Source organism: Atheta coriaria, unplaced genomic scaffold, assembly GCF_025399875.1.
Source record: "Atheta coriaria isolate IRGN ID8LTWV9N9 unplaced genomic scaffold, Caltech_Dcor_3.1 hic_scaffold_1_pilon, whole genome shotgun sequence".
NCBI lineage: Eukaryota > Metazoa > Arthropoda > Insecta > Coleoptera > Staphylinidae > Dalotia > Dalotia coriaria.
Genome location: NW_027045443.1, coordinates 6,404,308 through 6,422,052, shown reverse-complemented (window position 1 = coordinate 6,422,052; position 17,745 = coordinate 6,404,308). Strand labels below are relative to the sequence as shown.

The window sequence follows — 17,745 nt, the reverse complement described above, 5'->3', positions numbered from 1 at the left end:
CTATAACTTGCAAATTGATATCATTGTTAGAAAAACCAAGTTCAATGGTTTGTGAAAAGTCTATCCTACTAGGTGGGGTTAATCCACTGATATGTATATTCCCTTGTATTGAGTATATATTATGTCTAATTCCCTCTTTGAAAATGGGGACCATGAAGTATATATATATATATATAAGAAGTTCGAACGGTATAGGCTTTTCCGTAGTAGTCATGGTACACGAAGTATAGATACAGAGGAGACCGAACGTAATGTAAATAAATAGTATCGAACAGAACATTCGCCGGTAGAGGGCGCCACTATTCGAATAGTACTCGTTTAAATTCTTACTTTGCTAAGGACACCGCCGGAAAAATCCATGAAACATTAAATAAATAATCACAAAGTATAGAAACACAGGAACGTCATGTTAAACGAATTGTCTCAATGCTGGTATGGACACAAACCAGTGTACATCGATACGTTCTCACACTACGCGCAGCCAGTGGAAGAAATGAGAACTATGATTTGTGTAGTAAGCGAAGTAAAATAAACATTTTCTGTACGCTATACCCTCATAATATCGTTATGAAAACGATACTTTATTAAAACCATTGCAAATCAATGCAAGTGTTTGTCTAATCTGATGTGGATAGCTATTTCGACCATTAGCGGTCTCGTCAGTACACCCGTTTTCATAACGATATTGAGAGGGCATAGCGTACCGTAAGTGTTTACTTTACTACGCTTATTATTAATACTCACCCTTTCGTAAAACTATTGTTTTTCAATATGATTTGTGTTTATAATTGTGTACCATTACTACCATGGAAAAGACTGTACCCTTCAGATTCCTGTGAATCTATACTTCGTGGCAACAACGATAGGATAAACTCGTGGAAATATTTTTTGTTGAAACAGACATTCTAGCAACATCTCGGATATATTTTAAGAGTACGTTTGCTTATGTTATTAAATCGCATAATGGATTAGTAGGCGTACAAAGAATTGAATGGCGGAGCAACCGTGAACCCACCTGTAATCGCTCGCAAGGACACGGATTTCAATGAACTACATTATTAAATTGAACACAAGATATTAAACATACATCTATATATATAAAAGAAAGTCGTGTTGGTTAACTCCTTTATAACTAAAGAAAGGCTAATCCAATTTAACTAAAAATTGGTGGAGAGGTAGCTTAGGGCCAGGAGGGGTAATAGGATACTTTTGAAGTGAAAACTTTTCTAAAAGGCACTAAACGACACTAAAAGAGACAAACATATTTGCGTATATGGATTATCTTGCGGGAGAATAAGAGAACGCAAATACAAAGTTTTCTATTATCCCCGTCTCCCTTTGTGCGATGCTTCGTAGCATAGACGTGTGTATGTGTGTATGTGTGGGTTGAAATTGACCGGTTGATGTTTTTGTTTGGAGAAGGTTACTAGGATACTTTTGAAGTGAAAACTTTTTGGAAGATACTAAACGAGTTTTCTCCGTCTCTTCTTTGTGCGATGCTTCGTAGCTTCCCATGCAGCGACCAAAACGATCAAATCTTATCCGACAAAACCGTAATGCAACTGGGATTCAAAGGATTGCGAATGAAAGGACTGAAGAAGAACAAGAAATTGCACGTGAAAAGCGAGGCAGAAAAAGTTTGCCGGGTCAGCTAGTAATACATATCGCAGTGAACTCAACAGTTGTGGCGTTGTCAGGTTTGATGTTGATAAGATAACGAAGAAATCGCTGATGTTTTCAACTGACTCATTCAATCTTAAAGTGCATAGTGCAGCATCAGTTAAGTAACATTCTCCGGAGACTTGGATTTTGCCTTCCTGTTTCATTTTTGCTCAGTGTTTTTATTTACTTTTTGTGATTTTTTAGTACTGGTTCTACCAGGTTTTGTATTATTTTTCTCGTTTTTATCATTATTTTCTATTTTGTTTTGTTTTGAATTATCAAAGGTGTAATTATTAACATCATTTTCGGCTGGTTCCACATTATATTCTTCTGGTAGTGGTGAAGGAGCAGGAGGGACATATTGTTTACAATTAATTGTTTCGCCTTTTTCTAACTTTTTTATAATTTTCTGGAATCGAGAATGTAATAAACTAACATCTACAAAATAAATTAGTATTAAAATTAACATAATACGTTTTTCATCTTGAAATTAATTACCAAGAGGTTTCGTAATTGAATATATTGGTTTCATACTAAATCGCACGTATTTTTTGAAATAAGTGGTAACATTGACCGCCTGACTATTTGTTCTTTCGAATAGGGATCATTTTCAAATGCTTCCACATAGCATTCGTTAGTAATATCTTCTTTTTAATATAAAATATTTTTGTTTTTTCATTCTTTGCGCTGAAATATTAAAGTTTATTATAGAAAACTATTTGACTGTGTGCAATTTACTCATTGCTCATTTTCTTCGTGTTTTGTGAGATAACAATTTCTACCACAAAGTTTTTTAACTTCAACAAAGTTTCTGCTTCCAATGGCTCCATAATTTTATATTGCAACATAATTGGAATCCAAATCGTATTCTCACGAATCATATTTTTATAAATGAGGTTTTTAGATTCAAAATAAATCTAAAGTCATTAAGAATAAAATTTTTATAAACATTTTTGGACAGCTAATACATACTTTTGAAATCACGTCCCAATGAAGCACATCGATGTGAACTGATTCCATATCAGGAAACAACTTGTACTCAATGTGAAAAAACCTGTGGGATTTCCCACTTCAATGGCATATTCAGGCAAAGGTGGTTCTTCGGTATCTGATTTTGTATCATTTGACCTTTTCAAAGTTTTTTGGATGTTTGCTTTACGGTTTTGATTCGCTTGATTTTTCACTGCTTTTGGCTGTCTTCTTTTTGTTTCTTTTATTGAAGTGGTTCTGGTAATTTCTGGTGGTGAACGTGGCAAACCCAAGAGAAAACCTAAATCAATAATAGTCATGTCTTTTTATAATTGCAAATCAAAATAAAATGTTACTTTTTATTAGTGTCATTAACGTAGATATGCTAGGCAACACACAAGGTTTTGTTTAAAATTTTTGACAGCGCGTTTTGAAGCGACACTAGCGACCTCTGCAAAATGTATATTTGAGTTTGCATTACTAAGAAATAACAAGTCCTTGAAAGATACTATGTGCATTAGCTGTCGAATTTTGTTTGTTCGTCGCAGTATATTTGTCAGTGTTATCAATTAATATTCTAATAACATCAACGAATAATAATAAGTTGATAATTACGTCACCAGCAAAAGTTAGGTTACTAACAGTATCGCCAGAGCGGCACAATTTACAACTACAGATTTCTAAAGATGACGCGCAGGTGCTAAACAATTTTCGTTACATTTTGCATATCGACACACGATTTGCAGAGCATCTAAGTAGCAGAGAGGTTGTGCCGATTTCATTCGCAACTTTAAATGTACTTCTCCCCACTACACGAGTAAGTATAGGTAGCTATTATTATTTTAAAATTTTCAATCTTCATTGATACATTAACATTGTGAAATGTTGTTCAGTTTATTTTTCAATCAATTGTTTGTAAACAAACAAACAAGCAATCGAAGTTGTCGAAAAGTAAACACTGCATCGCCATTCACGCCGTACGCACATTTGCAAAGTGCATCAGGGCGTCCTTTGATTTCAATCGCACGCCGCATGCAGAGGACTACTCTTCGTCCGAATCGCCAGTGGTGAGGCGCTTGATGCTGGCGAGTGCATGCTGCCTCTTCGATTCGGTATCGACGATGGCTTCGCATTTGGACAACGCCGAAGACGTCGATTTCATCACGAAAACAGCGAGTAAGTCCACTGCTTCCATTCAAAAGATCTCTCCAACGCATCCTACGACGCGCGAAGCTCGAATAAGCCGTCGCGTGCAGCGCGACTTTTCCCGGTTCAAATCAATAACTCATTACTTTTACTCGTGGCTGTACTCCGACTCTGACTCCGTGAACGCCATACGTTTAGGTTATGTCGCACGAAGGGAAGCCGAGTTGAAAATCATCATTTATTTGGCACGCAAATGTTGAATTTTTCTGTGATAAAGGCCCGAAAATGACCACACGTACGTCTTGCACATGACCACTCAGTTATCAGCCCACTGTCGTTGGTGTAATTTATCGCTATTGCACCTCATTCTTTATTTAATCAAATATTTTCTGTTGCATTTAAGACTGTGCTTTGTTGTGTATCAATTGACAATTCCTTTTTCCGCAGTTGAGCGTGATCCAAAAAGCGACGTGTGAAACCCGTGGAATCTTCGATCTTAGATTTTGATCTGGGTGAGAGTTCTGATGACTCAGATTTTAGAATTGAAGATCATCCTGATGTAGCGATGATGATTCAGTGGACAGTAATGCTAACAATGGTAAAATAGACACAACTTTAATAAATTTACCTGCTTAATAACATTTATAAAATTTTAGACAGTTCATCTGATGTTGATGATGATGATGCAGAGGATTCTGATGCTTCAAACTTTGGGAAAAGTTTGAATCTAACTGCAAACAGTAATGGATTTTCCATTGCAGATATTATTGAAAAGGCAGCCAGTCAAAATGTTGGAGTAAGAATTAAAACACACATTTTTATTGAATTTAATGTAATATTAAATTTTAGTTCAGTGAAAAGACGCTGATATTTTGATTTGTTGTGGCTGTTTGGGTGATCAGAGTGATGGAGTGAACGAAATTGCAGAGTGTGATAGTTGTGGAGTGACAGTACATGAAGCCTGCTATGGTATTTCGGATTCAAATAGTTTGGCGAGTACCGATTCGGAAGCCCCGACGACTCCTTGGTTTTGTGATGCTTGCAAAGCGGGCGTTACTAAACCAGTATGTGAATTATGTCCAAATTCAGGTGAGAGTAAAGTGTAATAAATCTTGTTAGTAGAAACAAAAACATTGCATTTGTTGCTATTCTAGGCGGTTTATTTAAAGAGACTGATGTAGGAAAATGGGTACATCTTGTATGTGCACTGTATGTACCAGGTGTGGCGTTTGGCGAAGTGGACAAATTGTCAAGCGTCACACTCTTTGAGATGCAATACAGCAAATGGGGTTCGAAGACGTGCTCTTTGTGCGTCGAAGACCGATTTGCGCGGACTGGCGTGTGTATCGGGTGTGATGCGGGCATGTGTCGTAATTATTTCCATGTCACATGGTAGGTGTTAGATTTTCGTTATTTTCTGATTGGTTTAATTGTAATCTTGACTGTCCAGTGCTCAACGAGAAGGTTTTCTATCTGAGGCTCACACCGAAGAGGTGGATCAAGCGGATCCTTTCTATGCGCACTGTAAACTTCACTCGGATAAAACTTTGGTGAAGAAACGAAAACGTAACTATCTCGCGATTCAGGTGCGTACTCATTTCCGTAAGCTGCAGTTTGAGGCGGCTGGTTTTACGGAGACGCCTGAACAAGTGCGGATTCAAAGAAAACTGCAGAAAAAGCGGATGCATTACAAGGCATTGAAGCTTACAAGGCAACAACCCTGGGGTAAGTTAAGTTCGCATTTTCATAGTTTCTTTATGAAAGACGTTTAATTGCTGTATAGTTCCAACTCAAAAATGCCCAGACTCTTAACCACAAGCGCCTCGGCGTGTAAAAACTGATTCGAAAAGCCGAACTTATGGGTATTGACACACCTTCATTAGAAATGCAAGAAGCGCAAATGGCTGCGCTAGTTGATATTCGTAAAAATGGCACATACCACCAGCGTTCTCTGTGGAGTTTGTTGCGTATTATTTAGATAGGAATGAGAGATTGAAAAGCATGAAAGATTCGCTGGAACACCTTCTCGATAATAATAAGGTACTGCTTGGTGAACAAACCGAGCTGCGAGCGAAATATGATCAGTTGCTGAAGGAAAGTACCGATGAACAACAAACAAATGCCAATTTAAAGCAGACAATCCACAAATTTCACTCGGCCATCTTGAGTTGTTGTTCCAACACACGCCTGCCGAATGTTGAAGATTTGGGAAAACCGCCGATGCCAAGGCCGGCGCCAACGCCTATGATGGTGCCTACTGCAGCAGCTTTAAAATGGGTGTTGGGTTTCCTTTGAATAACATTCCAGCAAACCGAAACGAGAGTGGAAAAGTGCTGAGTAGTCATGCGAAACAAGGTAGGCAACCATTTTACTATTATTTTATGCCAATTTACTAATAAAACATGACTTTTATGGAAAAATAGACCCAATCCAGTTAAACGAGTGTGGAATCTGTCGACAACGACGAGATCAGCACATGCTGGCGAAATGCGACACGTGTCATCTGTATTATCATCTCAACTGCCTGAATCCTCCGCTTACACGCCTACCGAAAAATCGAAACTCTACGGCTGGCAATGCTCTGAGTGTGACAAAACCTCTGACAGCGAGGTGGAGCAAGTAAAGCAACCTCGTCGAAGTCGCGGGCGACACAGTCGAGGCAGTCTCGATGAAGTATTCACGCCTATCGTTAAGATCAAACCAGTGACACCCGCCCCGCCATTGTTGGTAGTACCACCTTTAAGCACACCCATCTCATCGACACCTCCCTCACCTGCGCACGCCCAAGACCCAATTGCCGTTGAACCGCTAGCTCCTTTGCCGCTTCCCGAGCCCAGCGAGACGCCGGTGAGTCCTGTCACATTGACTGTGCGTAAATATCCTTCTCCTACAATCACACCCACTCTTACACCCCACATCACAATTCGTTTTCGCCAGGGATTGATACGAGCGCGGATATTACCAGCTCGTTCAACAACTCCACGCTGGACAGTACCACGTCCGAGGTTTATCCGCTTGTGATCTCGAAATCGTCGAAAAAGCGCCGCCGAGAAAAGCATCGCAATCGTTACTCGCCGGAGTTGGGCGGCTCCACGAAGGAGCACAAGCGGAAACGGAAGAAGAAGAGTTTGGATATTGAGAATCCCAATCCACATCCACGGATAACTATTAAGGTATTTTATTCTAACTCGAATGGTTGTATATAGTTTGTTAAATCTGTTTAAAATTAGATAAAACCGATCCCACTGCCCGCGGGCGAAGTGGCATCCACTTCAATCCGCAATGTTTTACGTGAACAACGAAAGTAACTACGTGCCGCCGATGCCGATGTCGTCGCTTCTCCCAGTGACACCGTCGGTAACGCCTGTGACTGTGACAACAACAGCAATTGCAGCAAGTAGTTGTGATGTGTGCAAAGAAGATGGATCAAATGCTAATATGGTCAAGTGAGTTCGCAATGCCGAAAATTGTATTTTATTTTCGTTTTAATATTTTGTTTTGTCCACAGATGCGACGAGTGTCAGAAGAACTATCATTTTGCTTGTCTAGAACCTCCATTGAAGAAAACACCAAAGAAACGCGGATACTCGTGGCATTGCGCGGATTGTGATCCGACTGTAAGTACAAACTGTTTTGGAATCTCAGTTAAAAATTTTCTTAGTTTTATTCATTCATGTAAAAATTATTTTCTTTCATTACAGGGTTCAGAATAATAATTATTTCGTAAGTTTTTACAGGCCATACTATTTAAGTTAGTGTACATGTACTAATTAGTGTTTACTACTTAACAGAGTAGCGTGAGTAACGGAGGAAAAACCTGTTCTGTATAGAATTCTAAACGTGCTTAGAATAAAAAACAGTTTATTTCTCGTATACGAACGTCGTGTAAACACGACCAGACAAATGTACAAAGAGGCCAAGGGGTTATCTTTGATGTCAACTCTCCTCAATCTACTCCTAATCACTTTTGTATAGTTAAACATGATATTGAGGTGGGATTAGCTCGAAATGCATAGCCGAACGCCTCTCGCGATGCACGCATTTGTTGCTTGTTTTCGATTGTTTGACAAATCCGTGGTTGCAAATGCAGAAGTTGGGTCCGGAGCAGACGCCGTTTTCGCAGCCCCTGGACAATGTGCAACACATCGGTTTTTCTTGAAGGTGTCCTGGATGTAACCGGTCTTGCAAGTGCATTCGTTAGGGCCGGTGCATTCACCATTTAGGCATGGGTCGTCGCAGTGAGCAGAGCAAATAGTTCCGGTTTTATCCAAAGTCCAGCCTGGTTTGCAAGCGCAACGGTTGGGACCAACGCAGTCGCCATTTTACACCCGCCTGCGCATTGCGCTTGACAAACGCCCTTTATTTGAGTATATCCAGAACGGCAGGAACATTTATTGGGGCCGATGCAGTCTCCGCCATCACAGCCTCCGTCGCAGTGATATTCACAGATGCCACGTGCGCTCTTCTCAAAACTGAAAATTAAATAACATGGTGAATCAAAATGGCGGCCTTGATTACTTCCTTTATAACACTTAGATAACATACCCTGGTTTACACTCGCATACTTCCGGTGCCTTGCATTCGCCACCAATTCCGCATCCGCCGTGGCAAACTGGGAGGCACATTTGTCCAGAGGGATCCAGAGTGTAGCCATTATTGCAGGAACACACCTTGTTCAGGTTACACACGCCATTCAGGCAACCAATGGGGCATGTAGGTACACAGCGGCCTTGATTATCCTTGATGTATCCTTTCTTGCACTCACACACGCCAGGAGCGGTGCAGTTACCATTATCACAAAGGTCCCCACAGTCAGGGATGCAATGAAAAGCGCTGTGGTCTTGCAATCTGTAGCCGGAGCAACAAATTCGGATGGTGCTGTACCCGGCACGAGTCTGGTTGATGACGTTCACAATCAAAATTAACAAAACTTGAAATATAAAAATAAAACTTACACCGTTGCCTTGAGGAATCACACCGGTTCTTTCGTCTTCATGGATGAGATCTAAAGTTCTAGATTAAATAATAATATTAAAATTCACGGAATTTATTAATGTTGTCAACTTACGGCACTTCTAATGTACAAACGCCTTTGTTTTTCACATTGGTCGCGTTCTTGGAATTGTTTATTACCGCGGCGTTGGCGAAGGTTACGCAAACGGCAATCACAAGCACTTTTGCCAGACCATCTCACTGCTTGTAGTCTATACGAATAACTTAAAACCACTTGCCTCGGCGAAATCCAACGCTTTACTAAGCACTAAGCGAGGAATCGCGTATCTTAAACCAAACGCCTCCGCGCTACGAATATCTCATCCGTTGGATTGCGCTGACCTCAAACGTTTAGCGCGGAATAAATAATAATAACATACTAAATGATTTTTGATGATCGGAACGACAAAAGTGAACAAATTGGAAACTTCTAGATTGCCCGTTAACTGCTTTAATACTTTCTATTTAGTTAACAGAACTTTCGTCAATAAGTCATTGACTGCTTGAGCGTTCTGGTTTTATTGCTAAAATTGAACGTACGAATAATAATTGCATGTGTTTTCACTTTTAAGTAGAAAACATATTTATAATAAATATTTGTTTACATCTTTACGATTTTTAAACATTCTATGCTTGATGTTAATTTAGGGACATTTTACTACACCATATTTGAATTATTTTCGGCATTGGCGGGCTTTTACTTTGTTATGATATTTTAAGGTTACTCAATTCATCAACAGTCTCGGTTGTTACTCTCGAAAATTGTGCAAATACTTAAGTTTACGTGAATAACAGTTAATAGACGTCATGGCAAATGTTCAACCATTAAAAGCCATGAATCTGGGTAATAATTTCATTATTTAACAATAATCTCTACTTTTACTAATTCTACTTTCTTGTAGACCCGAACCAGATCCAGGGGTTCATACGCTTCTACAAAAACATGTCCGAGGTAGGTCTTAAAATATTTTAATATATTATTGGTTTATAATGCATCATGCGTCACGTTTTGATTCATTTTCGGAATTGTTATTGATATAATAGTTTTGTTTTGTACAGAAACATTAGGTGACTAGTCACTTATGGAAAGTTCTTGATTCATATATTTTTCTAACAGTTTTAATTTGCTACAAATCTACATAACGCTTATAAGTTATTTTATCATTCGTTGAGGCATCTTATTTGGCCCCTACAAGATCTTTAGCTTTTTGCTTTACTGTTTTAAAGCTACTGGTGATTTTACCACCAACTTTTTGCCAAAAACCTAACGGTTTTACTACTTCAGTGACGGCCTCCTCTTCTTCAATGCCTGCTGAACTTGTATCTTTGTCTGCAGGGTCTGGATGATTTTGAGTTTCTTGTGGAGGTGACACTTCTTCATATTGTTCTTGGTTTCCCTCCGGGTATTTTACTGGAGATGTATTACTATTATACATCCTTATTAATTGTTGATAGGGTGGTACATATGGTTCACGCCCAAGGTCTAGATCTATATGGTGTTGCGCATCATCAAAATCATGGCTCTGATGGTTGTTTGGTCTGTAATGATTGACTGGGATGGTTGCGCTAGGCATAGTTGGCAACACTTGTTGATCGTCTTCTGGTCTTTGTAAATCCTGTTCTTGTTCCGTTGGTAGTCTTCTAGACTGCGAAATTTGATTTGGATTGAACTGCTGTCCGTGTGGTGCACCTCTGTATTGATCTTGAGCGATGTACGAACGATGTACATCACTCAAACTCATTGCGGGTGGTGCACCATCATTTTCGGGATTTTGGAACATGTTGAAATCTTCTTCTTGATGTTGTTGGGTGAAATCGTCATTGAATTGCGTCTCGGGTAGATGGAAATCGTTAACTTGCGGACCTTGTGGTTTATGTTGCAAGTAGTCTCCGTGATCGATGAATTCGTTATTGAACCCATCCTGAGTTCCATGGGTCTCAGCCAATTGGTCAGCAAGTCTGTCGATCTCTTGTTCTTGGTTGAAGACAGTCATTTTTCAGTGGTTGAGGTGGGTCGCAGGTAGTTTCCTGAACTATATCTATTTGGGTAGTATCTATTTCGATATACGCTGTACGTGGCGTAAGTTGTTGTTGAAGGCTTTGCTGTTGTGGTAGTCTTATGTTGTAAAGGTTGGACACCAAGAATTATATCATCGGCATAATCTACGGATTCCTGATTATTTGTAGTCTGCGAATAAGTGGCGCCAGGATTCAAATCCATGGTTTGTTGGCCGATATCTTCGGTTTTGACCGAGATCTTCCGTTTGCTGACCTACATCTCTGCCAACTTGGATTTGCTCAAAATCATCATCAGTCATAGGTTTTGGAAGTTTTCGTTTTGTTCTATCTGTTCTAGATCTTCAATTTGTTGTCCTAAATTTTCTGTTTGCTGGCCTACTAATACCGGTTTTCTTTGACTACCGCTTTGTAAGTTTCCGCGATTTCTGTTACTTCCCAATTCAAACTGTCCAAAAGTGTCATCAGTCATTGGTTTTGGTAATCTTCATTGTCTTCTATCTGTCCTAGATCTTCAATTTGTTGCCCTAAATTCTCTGTTTGCTGCCCAACTATTACGGGTTTCCTTTGACTACCGCTTTGTAAGTTTCCACGGTTTCCGTTACTGCCTCAAATTCAAACGTTTCATCAGGCATTGGTTTTGAAAATCGTCTTCGTTTTGATATAATTGCCCTAGGTCCTCAACTTGCTGACCCAAATCTTCAGTATGCTGACCTACTAATTTTGGTTTTGTTGACTGCCCATCTGCAAATTGCCATAATTCCTATTGTTACTATCCAACTCAAACTGACCAAAATCATCTTCAGTTTGTTGAGTGAGTCCGCCAAGGTCTTCATATTTTTGCCCAAGATCTTCTATCTGTTGTCCTATTGGCTTGGTTTTGTTCCTAACCTCTGGTTTAAGATTGGCTTGCCCAATATCTCCACGTACAGGCTTTGTTTGTGAATCCACTTCAAGACCAGGTTCATAAGTTTTCTGTACCAAATCGTCGTCATTTTCAAGTTGCTGCCGAGGTCGTCGATAGTTTGTTGACCCAAATCTTCTGTGACTTGACCTTGTCCATCATGAGCGACCACCGGCCGCCTCGGACCTTCAAATAATAAATTATTTTTATCAATTACTGATAATATTAATTACATTACGCAATAGTTGTACTAAAATAGCAACCTTATCACACGCGCGCCGCCATTACGGATTAATTTCGCTTTCGTTTGTATGCAACGAAGTCAATCCAATTCGAAAAATATGTTTATCAAAGATATATTTGTTTATTTAAGCTCACACATACATAATTGTTACAATTATTATGTTTATATAAATATATTCCCTATTGCTTCTAGAAGCAATCATGAAGCTGCTATTTTATCAACCAATGTTTTGCGCAATTTCAATATTGTACTAAGTCTAATCATATTCGAATTCAATTCTATCCAAAATTATTTGCAATCCTCTCCAATGGTGCTGCCCACCGATTGATGCTGACCGAATTGGTCATATTTTTGCATCCTTCCGCTCTTAACGCCGCTATGATAGCCTGAACTATGACTGCCATACGAACCTTGTGACATGTAGCCACTGTTGTATCCACCGCTGGAAGCGCTGTATTGAGAAGTGCGCAGTTGTTCCTGAAGGTTTCTAACTAGATCATCTTGCAATTGTTGACGCAATCGATTCAAATCTTCTTGACGATAATTGGCATTCGGGCTGTAAACCCCGGTTGCAGAAATGGTATAGGATTGACCTCCACGGATGCCTTGTTTACCATAGTGTTGATTCAGGGTTTCCTCGAGACGTCTGGTGAGATTACTTCTTAGTTCATTGTTGAGAAGCTGCTCAACTTGGCTCTGGCTCTGGGTGTTGTAAGAAGAATGGCTTTTCTGCTCGTACACTGCTGATTGCAGCTGGCGGCTGAGGTCTTGTTGCAATTGAGAGCGGATTTGCTCCAATTGGGAGTTGAGTGGTTGTTGAGTGTTTCCATCCGGGGTCGAACCGTACGATGATTGAGAGCTCCATGAGGACTGTGAACTCCATGATCTACTGGGTTCATAGCGGACATAAGTCGGGTTTTGGGCGGTGTCGGAAGTCAAAGACTGCGTGTATTGTGGACCTTGGTTCGTGTAGTCTCTCTGGGAGTTGGTGTACTGCGTGCGAGATTGTTGGTGGTGAGACTCGTAAGAGCGGAATGAGGTCTCCAGATAGTTGATCAAATTATTCTCGATCTGCTTCTTGAGATCCTCTAAATCCGCTGTTTTATAATTGGCATTTGTGCGCTGGTTTTGAGAAAAGGAGTATTCACCTCGTACGTCTTGACGCCCATAGGTACGATCCAATTCGTCTTCAATCTTTCTAGTGATGTTGTAGCGTAACTGGCGTTTGAGGTCATCTAAAGCAACATTATAATCTGGTCGGCTATTGGTCAAGGTATACGAGGATCCGGAATATCTTGCTTGATAGGTGCTCAAAGCTTCGCGCACTTGTTGGTTAAGGTCGTTCTGAACGCCTTGCAGGACATCGGTAACCCTCCTGGTTGGATTCACGGTGATTTGAGACTGCGATAATGTGGGAAGTCACGATCATAGCTGGAACCATAGTATCTTGATCCTGATTGAGATGCTTGTCCATAACTTGATCCGTAGGAAGTTTGGGAACTGGACGCGGGTTGTTGGCCATAGCTGAATCTTTCAGGCCGTTGAAAATCGTTGTTTCCAGGAACGGGGCGATAGTTTGAACTGCTAGGGACCTGGCGGTGACCGTGCGTGTTTAAATCATCGACTTCGGCAGAATCTCTATGTTGATATCCTCTGTTGCTGGCTCCATATGAGTTCCAATTACTACTGGAACTACTGCTGCTGCTTTGGGCATATGATGATGAGCTGGTACCTTCGTGGAGTTTCCTTAGCAATTCTCTTTCCATCTGCTGACGTAAATTGGTCAACTCATTGGTGTCGTAGTTGGCTGTAGGATTGTAACCACCTGCGGATGTGGTGCTGTAGGATGATTGACCCCTGGTTGTTTGTGCCCCATACTGGTTGTGAAGACTTTGTTGTAACTGCCTAGTGATGTTATTACGCAGTTGATTCTCCAAATATTGCACATCTTCGGATCGCATTTGAGTGCTACCATATGCCGACTGAGTCCTCATTGCCCTAATAGCATCACGCAGCTGCTGTTCCATGTCATATTGTAGGTTTTGGGTGATTTGGCCCAAGTTTGATCTGGTCGTGTATGTACTCTGGGAATATTGCCGATTTGTTCCGGGAAGGATATTGTGCGCTTTGAATGCACTCTCGGCCTCGGAAGTTAAATCACGATCGTTGTAAGTGGTCAGGAATGGCCGACATTATCAACCATTGGGCTTATGTATTCAGAGTGCTGGTTGTGTTGTTGCACCTGCGGTACCGACTCTCCTGTTAAATCGCCATGTTTGCCGTAGTATCCTTCATCGTCATTCTTTGTCTCCAACTGGTTATTTTTGTACGTGGATGAGGACTTCTTAAATTGGTATTCTTGCTTAAAGTAGCCTTCAGGTGCTGCACACGCTGCTAATATAACAGCCCCAAGGACTATTAACGTTTTCATTGTTGGCACTTTCTCTGTAAATATAAAGGATCAAATATTGCCTGAGTTTTAATCAATGAGAACTTTGTACTTACAAAATTCGTTAATTCTCTACGTCAACTCCAACTTCAGCTGTACGATAATATATGCTGCGAATATGCAGATGTAGAGTATTTAAATGCGGACTCTGATAATGATCCCCACCCATTGACACAGATGTGTTTGCGTTTGTTAAGCGAGAAGTTTATTTGCAATCAATTCGATTTATTCTAGGAGTGTTTTAACTTTAAACATCGAAATCGGTATTCCCTGGTGGTTGACCATGATTTATATGATTAGTATTTTCTGAATAAATTCATTGAGTTTGGTGAAACAGGGAAAGTTTGTTTCGAATTCACCGAATTTCATTTACGAGTATCTGTGGCACTTGGTGGATTCGCGGGTCATCTTAATGGATCATCGACTTATCTAAGTGTAGCGAGGTCAATATTTATTCATAAAAACATTATAGACTTCCAAGAAATTTATAGCACTGTCGTAAATAACATTCTTTCTTAGAATTATTTATTTAATCAATAAATTAATGACGTTTACAAATTATTGGTAATTAATGCGTCTGGCAGTTAAAGTTGGAAATATTTCTTTTATACCAGAAAAGCGCTTCGACCGTGCGAATTTTTCATCACGCCGAGTTTTATTCTGTACATGAGGACGACGCTACTCTTGCCGCTGAAATTGTTTTCAAAAATAATGTTACGAAATACATGGGCACGGAAAAACTGCCGTATTTATGTTTGAGTGAAAACAATTTTGAGAATTTCATCCGTGAATTACTCCTCGTCCGGCAATATAGAGTGGAAGTCTATGAAAAGTATCACCTCCGCGCGTCAACGACTGGAAAGTCGAATACAAAGCATCACCTGGTAATCTACAACAGTTTGAGAGTATTTTGTTTGAAAACAATCGCGATATGGTGATTAGTACTTCTGTCATGGGAGTACATTTAAGGGGTCATTCCATTGGGCTAGCTTGTGTGAATACAACCGAATGTGATATCACAGTCACCGAATTCGATGATAATGAATTTTTCTCGGAGCTTGAAGCTGTTGTGGCGTACGTGAATCCCAAGGAATGCGTCATTCCATCGGGCAGTTCGAAAGAACTGGAAACTCTAAAGGAGATGCTGGAGCGTAATGACGTTCTGGTGGGAACAAGCAAAAAGAAGATTATGACGAGTCTAAATTAGATCAGGACTTGAATCGTTTGCTGTATTTCGCCGAAAATCAAACGCGCAATGTACACGCTTTCAGCGAACGCAAATTGACTCAGGCTATGTGTTCTGCTCGAGCTGTAATTAATTCTTTGAACTTGATGTCCGATACGCAGAACTTTAACCAGTACAGATTGAAATCAATGAATCAAAAACGTTTGGTGCGCATTGATAATGCCGCCATTTACGCGCTTAATTTATTAGCAAAACCTGGAACTGTTAATAATCAGTTTGATACTGTTTATGGCGTACTGAATAATTGTTCGACCCCACAAGGAAAGCGTTTGTTGCAAATGTGGATTAAACAGCCTATCCGTGATCTGAATATTTTAAACGATCGTCTAGAGGTTGTTCAAGCTTTGGTGCAGGACGCAGATGCGCGATCGCAGTTATCGAAGTACAGATTGAAACTTCCTGATTTATTAATGTTGGCGAAACGTCTGGCCACGAAGAAAGCTACGCTCCAGGATTGTTTCAAAGTGTATCAAGCGTTGGATTTGATCCCTGCTTTGGTAGAAACCTTGCAAAACATCAATAATGCTGCGGTCGTTGCTTTGATTGTTGATCCGATATGTGAGCGTTTAGAAGAGTTACAAAAGTACCAACGCATGATTGAAGAAACCATGGAGTTGAGTTCGGTCGACCGAGATGAATATTTCGTCAAACCATCTTATGATCCGGTTCTGCATGATTTATTCAATCGCAAACAAATAATTGAAGATAAAATGCAATCGTTACTAAAACGTGCTGCAAATGATTTGGGTTACGAAGCAGGAAAAACCATAAAGTTGGATTGCACAAATCAACATGGTTACTTCTTCAGAGTGACTCTCAAAGAAGAACAAGCGATGAGAAAGAATAAATCTTATACGATTTTTGACGTGGTCAAGGGAGGTGTACGATTTAATAATGAAAAACTAGCTTCATACAATGATGACTATAAAGATATCAAGAAAAATTACGAGGAACAACAAGAAACTGTCGTTGATGAGATTATTCAAGTGGCTTCGGGGTATGCGGATGTGATTAAGAGTATGAATCAATCGATTGCCATTGCGGATGTATTGGTTAGTTTTGCTGTGTGTGCTGTGAATGCACCTATTCCATACGTGAGACCCAATTTGATGCCGATGGGAAGTGGAATTTTGCGGTTGAAGAAAGCAAGACATCCATGCCTAGAACGACAGGATGATAACTGCATTCCGAATGATGTAGACTTTATGAAGGACGAGTGCACTTTTAAGATTATTACCGGGCCCAATATGGGTGGTAAAAGTACTTATATAAGGACTGTGGGTGTGTGTACTTTGTTAGCTCATATTGGATGTTTTGTACCATGCGAAGAAGCTGATATCTCAATAGTGGATAGTATTGTTACAAGGGTCGGGGCTGGTGATTGTGAGTCCAAAGGATTGTCCACTTTCATGATGGAGATGATTGATACCAGCAGTATTATTAGAGTAAGCAAAGGATTTTTCCAACAAATTTCAGTTGGGTAATAAATTCGGATTTATTTATAGTGCGCAACATCGAATTCCTTGGTGATTATTGATGAACTGGGTCGTGGGACATCTACATATGATGGTTGTGGTATTGCATGGGCGGTTGCTCAGTATGTTAGAAATTTTTAGAGATTGATGCAGATTTGTTTATAAGTTTATTTTTAGGCATTTGTCTAGAGAAACTAAAGCTTTTACGCTTTTGCCACGCATTATCATGAAATTACGCAACTTGAGAATGATATTCCGACTGTAGCCAATTATCACGTCAGTATGATATTGACTGATAATGCAATCACACCCTTGTATTCTATTAAGGAAGGAATTTGTGATAAGAGCTACGGTATTCAATGCGCAAAAGTTGCCGATTTTCCCGAGAATGTTATTAAGGTATTAAAATTACAAAATTAGTTCGAAACGTTTTCAATAACATATACATGTTTATAGTGGTCTACAGAATATTTGAAAGAATTAGAATGTGCTGATGGGTTGAAGAATATTCAGAATTTTTGAGCCACGTATACGACAGAAAAACTATTGCAGTAAGTGAACAAAAATAAATATAAAATAATAAATAAAACGTGGTTTTGTGTAATAAAGGAGAGCTTTTCTAAAGATGATCTTGCTTTGGAG

The 17,745-nt window shown here is 39.8% G+C and overlaps 3 protein-coding genes, 1 long non-coding RNA gene and 1 pseudogene across 4 annotated transcripts; 2 read left to right on the top strand and 3 right to left on the bottom strand.

Annotated features, from left to right (window-relative positions):
• Positions 1–1,964: 1,964 nt before the first annotated feature.
• Positions 1,965–2,819, bottom strand: LOC135792980 (uncharacterized). Its single transcript, XR_010548506.1, has 4 exons — positions 2,635–2,819; positions 2,401–2,579; positions 2,161–2,349; positions 1,965–2,100 (listed from the first exon to the last, which is right to left on the bottom strand). It is a non-coding gene; the product is annotated as an uncharacterized lncRNA (long non-coding RNA).
• A 309-nt stretch (positions 2,820–3,128) lies between these two features.
• On the top strand, positions 3,129–8,017 carry LOC135796195 (PHD finger protein 14-like; annotated as a pseudogene).
• On the bottom strand, positions 7,417–8,967 carry LOC135796187 (epidermal growth factor-like protein; the record flags this gene model as incomplete). Its single annotated transcript, XM_065308119.1, is given in 6 exon segments — positions 7,417–7,904; positions 7,907–8,101; positions 8,104–8,249; positions 8,323–8,672; positions 8,733–8,790; positions 8,846–8,967. Coding segments are annotated over 6 exon segments (1,023 nt in total), but the record flags the coding sequence as incomplete, so codon positions are not given.
• Positions 8,968–9,666: 699 nt separating this feature from the next.
• On the top strand, positions 9,667–17,641 carry LOC135796175 (DNA mismatch repair protein Msh2-like). Its single transcript, XM_065308108.1, is given in 6 exon segments — positions 9,667–9,721; positions 14,997–17,073; positions 17,134–17,225; positions 17,281–17,309; positions 17,312–17,502; positions 17,560–17,641. Coding segments are annotated over 5 exon segments (1,776 nt in total). The 5' UTR covers positions 9,667–9,721; positions 14,997–15,675; the 3' UTR covers positions 17,626–17,641.
• On the bottom strand, positions 9,850–14,599 carry LOC135793817 (uncharacterized). The gene is given in 7 exon segments (XM_065304927.1): positions 9,850–10,764; positions 11,391–11,529; positions 11,654–11,875; positions 12,344–13,331; positions 13,334–14,115; positions 14,118–14,378; positions 14,439–14,599. Coding segments are annotated over 6 exon segments (3,195 nt in total). The 5' UTR covers positions 14,365–14,378; positions 14,439–14,599; the 3' UTR covers positions 9,850–9,947.
• Positions 17,642–17,745: the final 104 nt, after the last annotated feature.